Raw genomic sequence first — 16,107 nt, 5'->3', positions numbered from 1 at the left:
GTTGTTAGTAGCTCTTATGTTGCTAAACTTCAAGGGAAAACTATGTACCTTTTACCATGTATGGATTGATTTGGCCCATAACTTAAACAAAAATTAGATACGGTATATCCTCTTACTGATTTTTAGTGTAACATGTTTTTTTTGTTTTCGGAATACGTTAGACACTCGAACGTACTCACTCGCCGCCTTTATTAATACCAAACTTGTTTCCATTTGGTGTCTATTTATTAATACCAAACTTGTTTCCATTTGGTGCCCTATTAGCGTGTAATAGATTGGTATTTTACCAATAAATTTTTTTGTTTCCGTATAAGCAAATGTCAGAGCGTACATGCCACCATACTGATGATAGGATTTTAATCTCTAGTCATCTGCTCCTTCTTTGTCGTATAACTGTAAGATATATGCCTAGAGCCTATCACCTAAAAATCACACCAAAATGGAAATGCTAATTCAAAATACCATGCCCTCTTAATGCAGAAAAAGTATACAAGAAATACCATGGCCTCTCATCACCAAAAAATTTCCTTCAACATTACCTTAGTATCTTCTCATGTTGCGGCTCATTAGCATAAGCAACATATCACTTGCTTTTCAGTCGCAGTTCCAACTAATAATAAACACATCTTGAGACCAGAAACTTCACCAGCAACCTCACTATCAGTATAAAATACACTTTTGACATCATCAACTTTGATCTATCTATTATTATTTTTTTAACTTTGATCTATCTTTCTTAGATGGATTAGGAAAAACAAACCAAAGAGTACTCGAACAAGACTGTTATTCTCTAAGTAACTGGAGAAGTAACTCCAGACCGATGAGTAAGGGGCTGTTTGTTTCACCATTTGCCATCTCCATCCAAATGATTCATTTGTATGATCTATTCAAATGATCCATTTAGATTTTTGTGATTGTTTGTTTGTCCATCCACATAGCTCATCTAGATGAATCATCTAAATGGATCTTATGTTTGTTTCTTTATTTTCATTTCCATTCAAATGAGTTTAGTAAAGAAATTACCAAAATATCTTTGTGTTGATTTAATCATATGTTTAATATTAATTTTAACTATATTACATTTAATTATTTAGTTTAATATATTTACATTAGAATTATTTCAAAATTAACGAGTTTTCTTTTTGCGGTTTGGCCGGGAAAACAAGTTTTTTTGGTTTTAGCGAGAAAACATATTTTGTATGTTTTGGCGGAAAACAATATTTTTCGGTTCTGGCGGGAAAACGATATTTTTCGGTTTTGGCGGGAAAATACAAATTTTTGGTTTTGGCGAGAAAACAAGTTTTTGCGGTTTTGGCGGGAAAACACGTTTTTGGGGAGAAAACACGTTTTTGGGGAGAAAACACGTTTTTGCGGTTTTGGAGGAAACTATGTTTTTGCGATTTTGGCGGGAAAACGCATTTTTGCGATTTTGGCAGGAAAACGCGTTTTTGCGGTTTTGGCGGAAAAACGCGTTTTTGCGGTTTTGGCGAGAAAACGCATTTTTGTGTTTTTGGAGGAAAACACATTTTTGAGATTTTGGCGGGAAAACATGCTTTTGCAGTTTAGGCGGAAAAACGTGTTTTTACGGTTTTGGTAAGAAAACACGTTTTTGCGGTTTTGGCGGAAAAACGACTTTTGAGGTTTTGGCAGGAAAACGCGTTTTTGCGGTTTTGGCGGGAAACGCGTTTTGCGGTTTTGGCGGGAAACGCGTTTTGCGGTTTTGGCGGGAAACGCGTTTTGCGGTTTTGGCGGGAAAACACGTTTTTGGTGGGAATACATTTTTACGATTTTCGCGGGAAAATGAGATTTTTCGGCTTTGGCGGGAAAATACAAATTTTTGGTTTTGGCGAGAAAACACGTTTTTTGGTTTTGGCGAGAAAACACGTTTTTTGGTTTTGGCGGGAAAACACATTTTTTGGTTTTGGCGGGAAAACACGTTTTTGCAATTTTGGCGGGAAAACTTGGTTTGCGACTTTGGCGGGAAAACGTGTTTTTTTGTGTTTTGACGGGAAAATGTATTTTGGGGTGTTGGCGTGAAAACATTTTTTTTGTGATTTTGGCATTAAAACATGTTTTCGGTTTTTGCGGAAAAACACGTTTTTGCAATTTTGACGTAAAAACATTTTTTTGCAATTTTAGCGGGAAAATGCGTTTTGGGGTTTTGACGTGAAAAAATAGTTTTTAGCATGGGAAAAAGTGTTTTTGTAGTTTTGTCAGTTTTCGTTTGTGACAAAAATGATATTATGTTTAGGTTTGTAATTTGTGATCATTTTGAGTGAACCATCTCCATTCAAATGATCCAAATTGGTTCACCTGAATGGACTTTAAAATTAAGCCTAAATTTCCAAAAGTCATCCGGATGATCCATCTGAATGAGTTGCACTTTTAGTGCTTAAACAAACAAAACTCTCATCTTCATCCAAATGGCTCATCCAGATGGAGAAACAGACAGGCCCTAAGCCACCTATCATTAACCAGCTAATACCTATCATTTCATAAGGGCATCTACATCGTTGAATATGTGCACATGAGTTTCTAACAGAATTTGATAATAATATTTTTAATATAATATAATCTAATTAATAATTAATTTAAATCACAAATAACACTGTAGGCTAATCATAAACAACACATGGCAAAAAGTATTTTTGTTATAAATTAAGCATTGAAATGATCATCCACTTCTTTACCAAACTCAAGCACTATGATCATCCACTCCTTTACCAACTCAAGCACTATGATCATCTACTCATCAAACACTATGATCACCCACTCATTTACCAAATTAAGCACCATCTTTGTTATTTTATGTATTGTTGTTCACTATAAATACCATCACTCATCTCACTCTTTTGTACACCATAAACAAGAACAAGAGTTTATAATCAAAGAACCATTACATCTTCTTCTTCTTCCTTATAATAAACTCTCTCCCTTATACTAGTGTTATTTGCTTCCTACGGGTATCAAATTCTACTCTTATTTAAATTTCTCGATACTATAAATTATAAGTTATTTCTTAACACGTTATCAGCACGACCACTCTGCGATTCGGTAAAATTTATTTGTATCATTTATACCCTGTTATAATGGTCGGTATACCGCCTCTACTATTATTTATATCATGTTATAATGGCCGGAATACCGCCTATATTATTTACTAGTAATTTAATTTATTTATTGGTCGGCCGAGCCGCCTTATATCCTGTTTATTATTTATTGGTCGGCCGAGCCGCCTTATATCCTGTTTATTATTTATTGGTCGGCTGAGCCGCCTTATATTCTGTTTATTATTAATTGGTCGGCCGAGCCGCCGTATAATTTATTTATTATTCTGCATTGATCGGCTGAGCCGTCGCATGATTTGTTGTCATATAACATAAATATTTCATTGTCATAATTTTTCACTTTTATGAAATTTTATAGATTTGATTGACCGTTTAATACGATATTTTCAGACTAATTTTTGGTGCACTCGATTTAACCCCAACGGTCACAAAGAAAATTTTTCAAAAATTTCCCCTTTCTCCAATGGTCATGAACAGTAATTTTCATCTATAAATACAACTCATTTTCACTCCATTTCATCATCCAAAACATTTCATCTTCTCTCAAAAATTTCAAATCGCTCTCCTCCGATTTTTCATTTCAAGAAAGATGATTCGCGCACTTTTGTTTTTATGTGCCATTTTTATTTGTGTTTCTATTTATGGTTTATTCGTTGGAGAATTTACTCCGAGTGAATTTAAGATGAATATCGGTTTAATTTTTATTACATCGCTTCTCCTTGTAATTTCTTGTATGATTAATGTAAACGGTTTTTAAATTATGAAGTTCATAATAAATGATTCATTTTAAAATTGCGAAATTCTAAAAAAAAAAAAATATATATATATATATATAGTCATTTTAGACGATGATATATATATATATATATATATATATATATATATATATATATATATCAACGCTTGTCTATATGTAAGAATAATAGTTATTTTATGAATTAAATTTTGCTTATTATACTTTAATATGCTTCATGATTTAATGGTATTAAGGAAACATACTTTATGATTCATGGTCTAACATCATAAAAGAAATTATTTGTAATCGGTTAGTTTTGTTGTCGATTAGTCTTTGGTCTAATATCATAAAAGAATTTGGATTATATGTTGATATTTACTAATGTAATGGCCATGTTTATATGAGCAAAAATTTAAAGTTTTCAGGATTGTGTATTCTCTCGGAAAGATATGTACAAGTTATCAGCCAATTCAGAAACGTGAACAGCTGAAACTTTCATCGCCGATATACTTCTGTTTATAAGATAAGTATTTTTATGCTTTATACACAAGTTTAACAAACTTGATTAGATAAATCAATTTGCATGAAGTTGGCAGTGATATAAATTTGTTCATTAAATTGATTGATAGGTTAAACTTTGTTAAAAAGCATGAGAGTAATAATATAGTCTATATAATAATTACTATGAAAGTTTTATTTATTTTCTGATATAATAAGACACCTTTGTTAATACATATTTATATATATTTGAAATATTTTGATTTTATTACCATTTATATTGAGGATTTTAAGTTTAAAGCTTGACTCTAAAAGATCCATAAGTTTTGGAAGATAATATATATAAAAAAGGTATTATCACCTGAAGTGATTACCTAAAGCTCATTTTGTATTTTGCATTTAAAGATTACAAGACCTGAAGTCGGTAAATAAAGCCAACTATGTTGGATGTTAAGTTTAAAAGTAAAATTTCTTCAAGAAATTGTTTTATGATGCATATATATTGAAAAAATATCTATTGATAAATCACGTCTAGTTGATTATGATTCATTCTCCTGAAGAGAATATGACATTTAAAAACTCATAAATTGTGGTTTTAGACGTGAGCATAAATGAGGTCAAGGTCCAAAGAGTTTCTTTATAGAACTCATACTCTCACTTAAAGTTGAGAAAATAAACATGGTAATAAAGAAAAGAAATTATGAATTCATCTGAAGATGAAAGAAAATTTATTGTGTGTACAATACAAGGTAGTAAAACTTATAGAATGCTTAAAAAGAGGATATATATGATGCTCCAGAAGTATACATAGTATTACTGCACATAAAAATTTAATTTAAAGTTCTTAAGAATGCAATTTAAAGTTCTTAAGGTATTGTATTTTTATAAGTATCAAAAGTTAAAAGGATCTACGAAAAATACATAACCCATGTAGGATATGTTGTTGATTAAAAAATGAGATACATTCGAGATTGATAAACCTGTAGTATTATACTCTCGAGGGGAAGAGTTAAAGAATCTCACTTTTTATGATAAGTCAAACATCCAGAAGATTATGTTTACACTAAAACTAAGATTAATGAATTTTTCTCAAAGTAAATCCGTAAGATTTTGAGACACTTATGTTGAGACAATAAGCAAACGAAATGATATATACATTTCAATCAGAAATAATTCTCAAAGCAGTATAAGTATTTTAGAGAAAATATCTACAGCCTCTTATATATTGTACTACACAAAGATTAGTATAATGAAGATAAATGTATAGTAAACTAGAAGTTTACATTTGGCATGAATCAGTTAGACCATTTTGGTTCATTAATAATGCGAATATATACTTAAAGGTCATATGCATAGTCATATAAGAACCAGAAGATTCTTCCGAATGATTTGACATATGTTGCTTACCCATAAGATAAAAGGGTAATATGGTTTTCACCAGCCAAAATAAGATATTGGCATAAATAACGAAGATGTTAGTGGACTGATCACCCACTATGCATTTTTATAATATTGGTGAATTCACTTCTTAAAGTCTTTAACGACTATAGCACATTCACTGAGATAAGTGCTAAACATTTTGAGCAACATTGGATCGCATCAAGCCAATAAATTTTCACTAGTTCTCCCCATCATTGGTATAGAATCAGAAACCAATCATTTTCATCTAAGAATGTTGGATGTTGCTCCGCCACAGAGCTTCAAATGAAGATGTGTTTTCAAATGAGGTTGGAAATATATGTTGGATATAAATCTCTATTGACACTTAAGAATCCAGAGCCATCCCCGAAAACTATAAGTAAGGCTATACATGAATTCTAAAAGTGAGTTAGTACTTCCAACATAAGGGGGAGAAAATAAACAGCTGGAAAAGAAAATAAGTTGAAATGAATTATCATTGATCCTCGGGCTAAACACAATGTGAAATAGAAGTCCAAAAGATAATTCATTTCAAAACTTACTAAAGCAGTTGCCAGACACGACCCATATAAATATAGTGATCAAGTCACATATACCAGCTGTAAATGCTCCAATAAGAATAAATGTTCTACAAGAACAATATCAAACTGCTAGTCACGCCTGCAGGGTGGTAGACAGATTGGTTCCAAAGATAAATCCTCGTAAATGAAAAAGGAGCATATATTGATAATGGTCAAAACGAGGCAATATAGTTTTGTATGATCTCCAGAAGAGAAATTAAACATGACTGACGAAAATTCAGGTACCTGAGACAAATGAAGAGATCTCAATAAGTTATGTCATGTATGAAACAAAATGGAACCGATAAGAAAATTGACGTCGATGATATTATACATGCAAAGTAGCAGTTGATATAATAAATGAGAAAGAGGATCATGAAAGAAAGTCTATTGAAAAGTGTACACAAAGAAATGATTGGCCAAATCAGAAAGATGCAATAGACAAAGATATAAACTTCTTGTGAAATAGAGAAGTATTTGGACCAGTAGTCCATACACTAAAAGGTGTAAAACAAGTGAGATGTAAATGAACCGTTGCACACAAAGAATGATCAATATGAAATTAATTGTGAAGAGACATAATTTCATGTGGTAGATGCAACTAGTTTTAAATTCCTTATAGTCTGGTAATAAAGGAAGAACTTGAATGAAACAATCCACTTGAAAAATGTTAATCCCTGAAAGTATAATCCATGAAGGATTGATGATATCAAAATCATGTTCCCGGGAACTCTGCATATTCGATCGAATTGAAACAAACTATTTTATGGGATATATGAAATATTATAAGGTTAACAAATGTATCCATTTGTATTTATCAAGAGATTATAAATCAATAGAATCATGATTTGAATATAATCAAAACTCCTGAAGAGTTATAGAAAAATTATATTTTGGAAGAAAACTCTTGACAATACTATATTGTTTTATGTATTCTAAACTGGAGATCTAAAACTAAGATGTTATCATAAAGATCCTTAAAGTATTTTATTTAAGACGCTCGTATATGTTTGGTCCTGAAATACCATACGTAAGAGTGTTATTTAAGAAAATTATTAATCTTTTTCATTACTGAAAGATGTAATTTCATATGAAAAGAAAGAAAATCATAATAGTAACTTCTATAGTTACAAATGAATAATTCGTATGTACGAGACGAATTTCTATACGATTATATGTAAGAAATTTGGTTTGAAATCCAAATAGACCAATAAACTATTGTCTAAGTCAAAAGAGAATTATGGACAAGAAGTCTAAAGGACCTAGATATCATAATAGAAATGAATAGAGTTTATTCTCTTAAGCTTAATTCTCTGAAGAGAGTTGATTGGAATGCATATCCTGAAGATATTGTTTCCAGGGAAAGAAATATGATAGTAAGTGTGGTTGTACTCTTTTTCCTTATCATGGTTTTTTTTTTTATCCCATTGGGTTTTTCCATGACAAGGTTTTAACGAGGCAACAAAGAACATACAAAAGATAGACAACCAAAGAGAATGTTACAATTTGAGAGATGAAAATCTATCATTGTTCTAAAGGTTCTATGACTACTCATTCGAGGGGGAGCTTACGTAGTTGTACTCTTTTTACTTTTACTACGGTTTTTCGTATTGGGTTTTCCATGACTAGGTTTTTAACGAGGCACCACGTAATACAAGATGGATGATCAAGGGGGAGTGTTATAAATTAAGCATTGAAATGATCATCCACTTCTTTACCAAACTCAAGCACTATGATCATCCACTCCTTTACCAACTCAAGCACTATGATCATCTACTCATCAAACACTATGATCACCCACTCATTTACCAAATTAAGCACCATCTTTGTTATTTTATGTATTGTTGTTCACTATAAATACCATCACTCATCTCACTCTTTTGTACACCATAAACAAGAACAAGAGTTTATAATCAAAGAACCATTACATCTTCTTCTTCTTCCTTATAATAAACTCTCTCCCTTATACTAGTGTTATTTGCTTCCTACGGATATCAAATTCTACTCTTATTTAAATTTCTCGATACTATAAATTATAAGTTATTTCTTAACAATTTTGAACTTTTTTGTTGAGGTTCTAAACCAGAACCATTCCTTTGCTTCTCTTTACTTTTTTCAATATTTTTCATTTTTAAATAGGGAGATATTGACTAAGATCCCCCAGGAGAAAGCTTTTATTGAATGTTTTTTTTGTCTAATTCTATTAAACGTTTAATAAACATTTATTATTACTTTGTAAACGGCAATAGGATATTATGATATTAAGATATGTGACTTATTTGATCAAATCATGTCATTTATACAGATAACTGGGAGTATTTACTGGACTGCAATAGTGTTGTCTATCTCCAGAGGATAATGCGACAATTTTAGCAAGCCATGCTGGGACAGTACAATCTGTTTACTACTCTACATTCCACAAAGGGATAATCACATGTACATAATATATCAGCAACCAGTACTGAAAATAACAATTGTAAAGCATTGATTTCGCAAATAAACATCAAAGATTAAATATAGTGCATTGCTGCTGTTTTTCTTCTTCTAAAAGTGTCTATTTCACAACATTAAAATCATTCACATTTCTATAAACGAACCGATGATACTATTTGTAACATCCTGATCCCATATTCTTTTGGTCAAAGCTCAATAACAGTCTAATACCTGATCTGTGAGTTTAAATTTGAGAACATGATTCTAAGGACAATACTGTAGCTACCAAACATACATATATTCTCACTTTTCTCGAATCTGTGTCACTCGATGATTTTCCATAACCACATAATATACAGTACCTCTACATGCTCATCACTTTTCATGTGCTTTCCATCTTTCGGCCGAGTATCACGTCGAGCCCTTGGACTTCTCAAAGAGGGTGGTGACCAATGGCTTTTGAGACAAAAGGGAAAATACACATAAAAAGTAGAAAGTATTAGTATAAGCAAAACAAATTACATACAAAAGTGATGTGCTAAAAATATATAGAGCATCGGGAAAGAACCTGGATATGGTCAAGACCAAGCAACCTCTGAATACACTTGAGAGCTTTGTGAAGATGCCGCAAGGAAACATGTACATTTCCTCGACCTTCCTCAATTATGGCTACATTGATGTACGTAGCAGCAGTGTTTCGATAAGATGGACAGCATGTTAGATGTAAGATATACAACGCACAATTGACATATCAAATTCATTGGACATAATATGGGAGATAAAAAACTGTTGTAGTAGACATTTAAACCATTAAATCTCACAACACTTACTTGAGAGCCAACTCTATGTGCTGAAGACTATAAGAGAAGACATCAAGATGATCAAAACCTACATTTCAAGGCCAATTAACGGTTCACAGGTACCATAATTCAGAACTTTCCCAGATATAGTCATATCCTCAAGTCAAAAGAACAAAAATTGCAGACAATCACTGCACGCAAATGTTATGACCAATGCTCTTCTGGTCACATATAAAGCTGATGCAGTTTTATATGTGAGCTAGTACATTTGTTATGATACCTTAGCATTTTTAATAAACTTACCCACATCGGCCCAAATTTTTTTTTTTGTTGTTGCTACCAGCTCATTACAAACCAGGACCGGTACTAGCGTGGATTATTAAGTTCAGGACTGCCCTGCGGAAGGCGCATGGGAAAACAAATTCGCCCATCATCTTCTTACCCTTGAGTTCTACCATGATAACACGACATGGATGATTAGTAGTAGCTTGACGGTTTCATTGTTGATTGTTGTTTACTTGTTTTCTTACTACGATTGAAATTTCAGCGACATTCAATAGATAATGTAAACTTTACTTCACAATTTTTCATTATAGTAAATATAAATTTGCATCAGTCTATTCCTAAATTATGTCATTTATATATGCAGAACAATGGAAGTTCTATTGAAAATTAAAATTTCCATCTTCTCTGATTAATTCGTAAAAGAAAAACTCTTAAATATTGATATAAAAAGTGTCGTTTTCAGATTAAAACCCCCGACCCAAATATAGTACAGCTTTGAAAATACTCTAATTCGTAGTGTTATAGTCAAATCATATAAAGTACAAAGTGGTGTAGATTGAACTTCGATTTAAACCTGTAAACACAATATTCAAATAAGAGTAAACAAACCCCTAAAATATCTTGAATGTATTGATAAAAAAAAAGAAAAAAAAAATAGATGGGAGATGCCATCCTTTAGAACGTGGTCCAAATGCCAGAATAGTCGTCGTGTCTTTTTTTGCTTTACCGTAACCCAACAAAGACCTCACACACTAAATCTCATTTTTCTTCTATCTCCTTTTAAGGAGAAAGTGAACACACACACAAGACTAAAGCTGCTTTAATTTACTAAGGCGTGACAGAACGTGGCGGTGTCCTTGACTCCCCTGGAGGAGTCTGACCCTCCGATCCTTTTGACGGGTCATCAGACGATTGTCTTAACCCTTCATCGGTAGTCTCACTTCTGTTCACATCCTCAATCATTCTCAGCACTTCTTGCATCACCGGTCGTTGATCAGGAACCGTGGAGACACACGCCATTGCGATTTGAAGAAGCTGAACCATCTCTTCCTCTATGTTGTGGTATCGCATCAGCTCGACATCGAAAACTTCGGCGGTCCATTCCTCTCTAACCACGGAAAGCACCCACCGAGGTAGATCGATTCCTTCTTCGCCAAGCGATGCCTGGTTTGGCGATTTACCGGTCAGGAGTTCAAGCAGCAACACCCCGAAACTGTACACATCGGATTTGAAAGTTACTTTACGAGTCTCGAGAACTTCGGGAGCATGATAACCAGCCAAACGGTTTGGCGGACTGGAGTTGCTGAAGAGCTGATTAAGTCCGTAGTCAGAGACGCATGTGTCTTGGTTTGGGTGTAGGAGTATGTTTGAGGCTTTGATGTTCCCATGCACCAATTTGGCTGAAACGTGAAGATGAGCCAAACCTCTTGCCGCTGTTATTGCTATTCTCATACGGTTATCCCAATCTAACGGTGTTCGTCCCGAGCCACGGCTCCCTAAAACAACATAGAGCTATTAGCCAGATAACTACATATTAAGAATACAGTTTCACAATAGTATTAGCTATCTTGACATTATAGTTCAAATCTTAAGTTGGGTTAGAGCCAGGGCCGTCCCAATATATTTTGTGGCTTAAAGCATAGTTATAAATAGTGGCCTATGCTATTTAATGATATTTTTATCAACATATTATATACAATATTTTACTTTTAAGAGAAACATATTTTTGTTTAGTCCTGCATAAAAAGTTTAGATGAATAGTAGACTATTAATTGGTACTGTAACTATAATGTTTAGTGTTTTTAACAAATAATAAATAACATTTTAGTAGTTTCTTGAACCATTTTTTTTGTTAAAATGTTTTAGAGAAAAATATTTTTGAACCATTATATTCTAACATTAGTTCTTTCTCACTTGCACCTTCAATCACATTACATTCTTCTTTACTTTCTATAATTTCATATGCAATGATTGATGGAGATTATAAAACCCCCAATGATAACAAATGGTTATAAATAGCAAAGATAATAGAAACAAAAGAAATAACAAATCAATTGTCCAAAATAAAAGATAAATACAATGTGAACATAATATAAAAACAGAGACATTTAATAGTTTAAGAAAAATCACAATACATAAAAGAAAATACTTAAACTAAGAAGTCAAAAGCAATATTTTTAACCACTCAGCTATATTAATATTTTGAAAATGTGGCCTCAAAAATTATAATTTTTTTTGTGGCCTGAAGCTCTTGCTTCATCAGCCTTATGGAAGGCACGGGCCTGGTTAGAGCTTCAAAACTGTAAATGCAGTTTCAGCAAATGGGAACTGAAACTACTTCACTTTAACTGAGTTAGACAAAAGTTTACTTGAAGAAAAAGAGTGAATAAGAAGATATGATGTGTTTGACAAAAAAAAAAAAAAAAGATATGATGTGATAAAGAACACCCATGTGGAAGTAAAGAGTCTTTTTCTTTTTTCTTTAAAGAGTGAGAGAGAAGCAAAGATTATGAATTATTATGACAATTACCAGACAGACCCGTATAATTGTCGGTAGCTTCCTTTTTTTATTTTAATAATTGCATAACAACTACAGCTATATAACTACTACTGCACTTCCAAAATAAAATAACATAAAATAAGAAATTATTTATACAGTGAAATAATAAGAATGTTTTACTTGACAGCAAAGCATAGAACACAGAGACCGTGTCGAAAGTATTAAATATTAAATAAAATAATATTATCAAACATCACAATCTAATCATCACTCATTTAATCTCACTCAGCTTTCATTTAAGCATCAGACAGCTGCAACTACGTAAGCAAATCTTGACCATGCCAATGTGAATACAAACTTGAACTACGGTGAAAAAGAAAAAGAAAAAGAAAAAGAAAACTTAATCAACAATAACCTAGCAAATCCAAACCAAAGAGATTCATACACTACACACAATATAGCTGTAATTCAGTAAAAAATCACATAACTTAGCCACAATTAGTAAGAATTTCACACAATCTAGCTACACTTCAGTAGAAGTTTACATAATGTCTAAACTAATATGCATTAGGGATGATTTGTTTAAAAATAGTTTAAGCAAAAAAACAGAGCAGGGAGAATTTAGAGACAAACCGTGGAGAAGAGCAGACAAGCTTCCATTGGGCATGAAATCGAAGACAAGAAGCTTCTCATCTTTGGAGTAATAATAAGCTCTCAACGGAACAACGTTCGGGTGTTTGATTTTACCAACAACCTCCATCTGCGATTCAAACTCTTTCTTGCTCGCCGCCACGTCCTTCAACCTTTTCACAACCACCGTCGTACCTTCCTCCAACACCGCCTTGTACGACGTCCCAACGCTTCCTTTACCCAAAACCTCCGCCGAAGCTCTCAGCAAATCTTCCAAATCGAAACTAAACACTCCTCCCTCCGTGAAAACAAGCTTGTTCCTCTCCGTCTCTCCCCCCATCCCCGACGACGTCCCCGTGACTTCCTTCGACGACGAAGCTCCTCCCGCCGGAGGTACTGAAGGGACGCTTCTCGTTGTCGCCGTCTCCGCCGGTTTCGTCCCACCCTCCTTCCCCCCTCGTCGTTTTCTCAAGCAGAGGAACAAGAGGAGAGCTAAAAGGAGAAGCCCCACCACCGCCCCCGCGACGGCGATCGCGATAATCGCCGCCGTGGAGAGTTTAGATTTCTTCCCGGATAACGGAGCATCCGGCGACGAGGGAGACGGCGACGGAGAGACGAAGAAGGACTTGCAAGGCTTCAACGGACCGCCGCACAGATTCACGTTTCCAGCGAACGACGCGGCTGGGAATTTAGATAACGACGTTGGAATCGATCCGTTAAGGTTGTTAACGGAGACGTTGAAGTCCGTTAAATCGACGGTTATGCTCGGGAGGTTCCCTGAGAATCGATTGTTTCCTAGGAAGAGACCAGTCAACTGAGTGAGGTTGTTGACCGAGAAAGGAATCGGTCCGGTTAAGTTGTTTGAAGAGATATCGAGACGGACCAATCCGGTTAACTGCGTGACGCTCGCCGGGAACTCGCCGGAGAATTCGTTGTTCTGTAGGTATAAGCTCCGGAGGTGAGTGAGATTCGAGAAGTCCGGAGGGATCTGACCGGAGAGACGGTTGGAACGGAGACTCAGAACTCGGAGCTGACTCAGTTTGCCTAACGATCCGGATGGGATCTGACCGACTAAACCGGTGGCAGGTAACCGGAGTGAGTGGACGGAAGTTCTGTCCGAGCTGCATTCGACTCCGACCCAGTTGCAGGCCGAGTCCGACTCGTTCCATTGGAGACGGTTCTCGTGGGGGATCTGTTGGAGGAAAGTGAGAAGTGCTTGTTTCTCTTGGAGTGACTCTGAGTTGACTCGATGAGTCAATAGAAAGATCGAGAAGAAACAGGTTAAAACCAATGAAATGGCTGCCATTTGTGGGGGTGTTTTTGAATAGATGGAGAATTAAAAAAAAGAAGTGAGGAAAAAAAAACGAATTGTTTCTAGTTTCTAGTTATGTCTGTTTTACAAGAAGAGGGTTTCGTCGTTGCTGAAAACCAGAAGCGGCTTTCGGGCAAGAACCCATTTTTGTTTCTGGTGGGAGCGACCTAGAGAGATTGAGTGAGGGAGAGAGAGAGAGACTGAAAGCGAGGGGCGAGAGTATATATGTGTCTGTGTGTGGACTAGGACTGTGGAGGTGTGGGGGGTCATGAAGTCTTTTATGAAAGAAACAGAGTCGCATCAAAACTACCACGAGGGACTAGTGTTTAAGAAATTGATAGACAGTAATTAATTAGACAATTTTATAAGATTGATTAGTTGGTCGTATAAATCGATTTTTTTAAAGTTTAGACGATTTTGTAAACATTGTTTTATAAACATTGTTTTCTTAGAGCACAATTAATGAGGGGTTATTAGGGTGAAATTCTTACCGGAATATAAGAACTCGTCTCTTAACTTTTAACTAAAAAAACTAAGAACCGGTTCTTAAATAAGAGTTTTAAGAACCGGTTTTTAACTTTTTTAGTTAACAGTTAAGAGACGGGTTTTTATATTCCGCTAAGAATCTGACTCTAAAAACTCTCAATAATCATGCTCTTATGTCCTTTTATGCATACATCTATTTACTGACCAATTTTTAAAACACTGCAAAAGATAAATATGTTTTAAAAAAGTTTTCTTACATCAACTGAATTCCATTGTTCAAATTTAAAGTGATCTTGGTAACTTAACCAAACCATAACAAACAATAAAACAAAGCTTTGTATGAAAAAAATTAGCCAATTTTGGTAAATATCTGCACATAAATTATTTCTGTGAGAAATGTAGCTGATAAATAAATTCTGAAACCTCTTCCTAGTCTGGCTATTTCCTTTATTTTCGTTAAGAAGTTTTGCTATACATCTGGGTTTAAATCCTTGATATCCACTCAATCTTAAAGTTTTGACATGTATAATGTTGTAGAATATTCTAACAACTTCTGCATATAGAGATGTTATTAATTGACATTGGTTCTTCGTTCCCAGAAAATAGTGTTCATCAAAATAATTTTTATATATCCATTCTCATCCACTAAAGTAGGCCTGGGCGTTCGGTTTTCGGTTCGGTTTTTTCAGTTTTCGGTTTTTCGGTTATAGAGATATAGGAACCATTCGGTTATCTATGAAATTCGGTTCGGAACCGGTTCGATTCTTTTAGGTTTCGGGTCAGTTCAGATAACAATTATAAGAACCGACTAATATCCGATAAATTTGTGGTTTCAATTCAGTTACGGTTCGGTTCCGGTTTTTTCGGTTAATTTTGGATGATTTGGGGTAAAAAACAATTTATTAGGGATTTTTTGAATATAAATAGGGTAATTCGGATAAATTTTAAAATTTTGGATAAAAAATATTCGGTTCTTTAGGATAATTTGGATAATTTAAAATACTCTAAATAAAAAAAAATATTTGAGTATTTCGATTTTTTTGGATAGTTCGGTATATAAGTAGTAAGTTTTGAATATTTAGTATTTTTAATAGTAAATATAGTTAATATTTTTAGGTATATAAATTTTATTTCGGATATTTGGGTACCCATTCGGTTCTCGGTTCGGTTTTTCGGTTATAGAAACATAGGAACCATTCGATTATTTTTGAACTTTGGTTCGGTTTCGGATTCGGTTTTTCGGTTCGGTTTTAATGCACATGCCTACACTAAAGAGTGTATTGTGACAAAAATAATCATTTACCATACAAATATTTTGAAAGTTAAACGATTTGGTTATGGTGTATTTCCTGCTACGCATCAGATACCACCGATTGTTTG

The 16,107-nt window shown here is 34.0% G+C and overlaps 1 protein-coding gene across 1 annotated transcript; it reads right to left on the bottom strand.

Moving 5' to 3' along the window:
• Window positions 1-10,334: 10,334 nt before the first annotated feature.
• On the bottom strand, window positions 10,335-14,479 carry LOC106425857 (probable inactive receptor kinase At2g26730). Its single transcript, XM_022701233.2, has 2 exons — window positions 12,933-14,479; window positions 10,335-11,295 (listed from the first exon to the last, which is right to left on the bottom strand). The coding sequence occupies exons 1-2, from the start codon at window positions 14,233-14,235 to the stop codon at window positions 10,628-10,630; spliced, it is 1,971 nt and encodes a 656-aa protein (XP_022556954.1). The 5' UTR covers window positions 14,236-14,479; the 3' UTR covers window positions 10,335-10,627.
• Window positions 14,480-16,107: the final 1,628 nt, after the last annotated feature.

Source organism: Brassica napus, chromosome C4 (assembly GCF_020379485.1).
Source record: "Brassica napus cultivar Da-Ae chromosome C4, Da-Ae, whole genome shotgun sequence".
Lineage (NCBI taxonomy): Eukaryota > Viridiplantae > Streptophyta > Magnoliopsida > Brassicales > Brassicaceae > Brassica > Brassica napus.
This window is presented reverse-complemented; position numbering and strand designations above follow the sequence as displayed.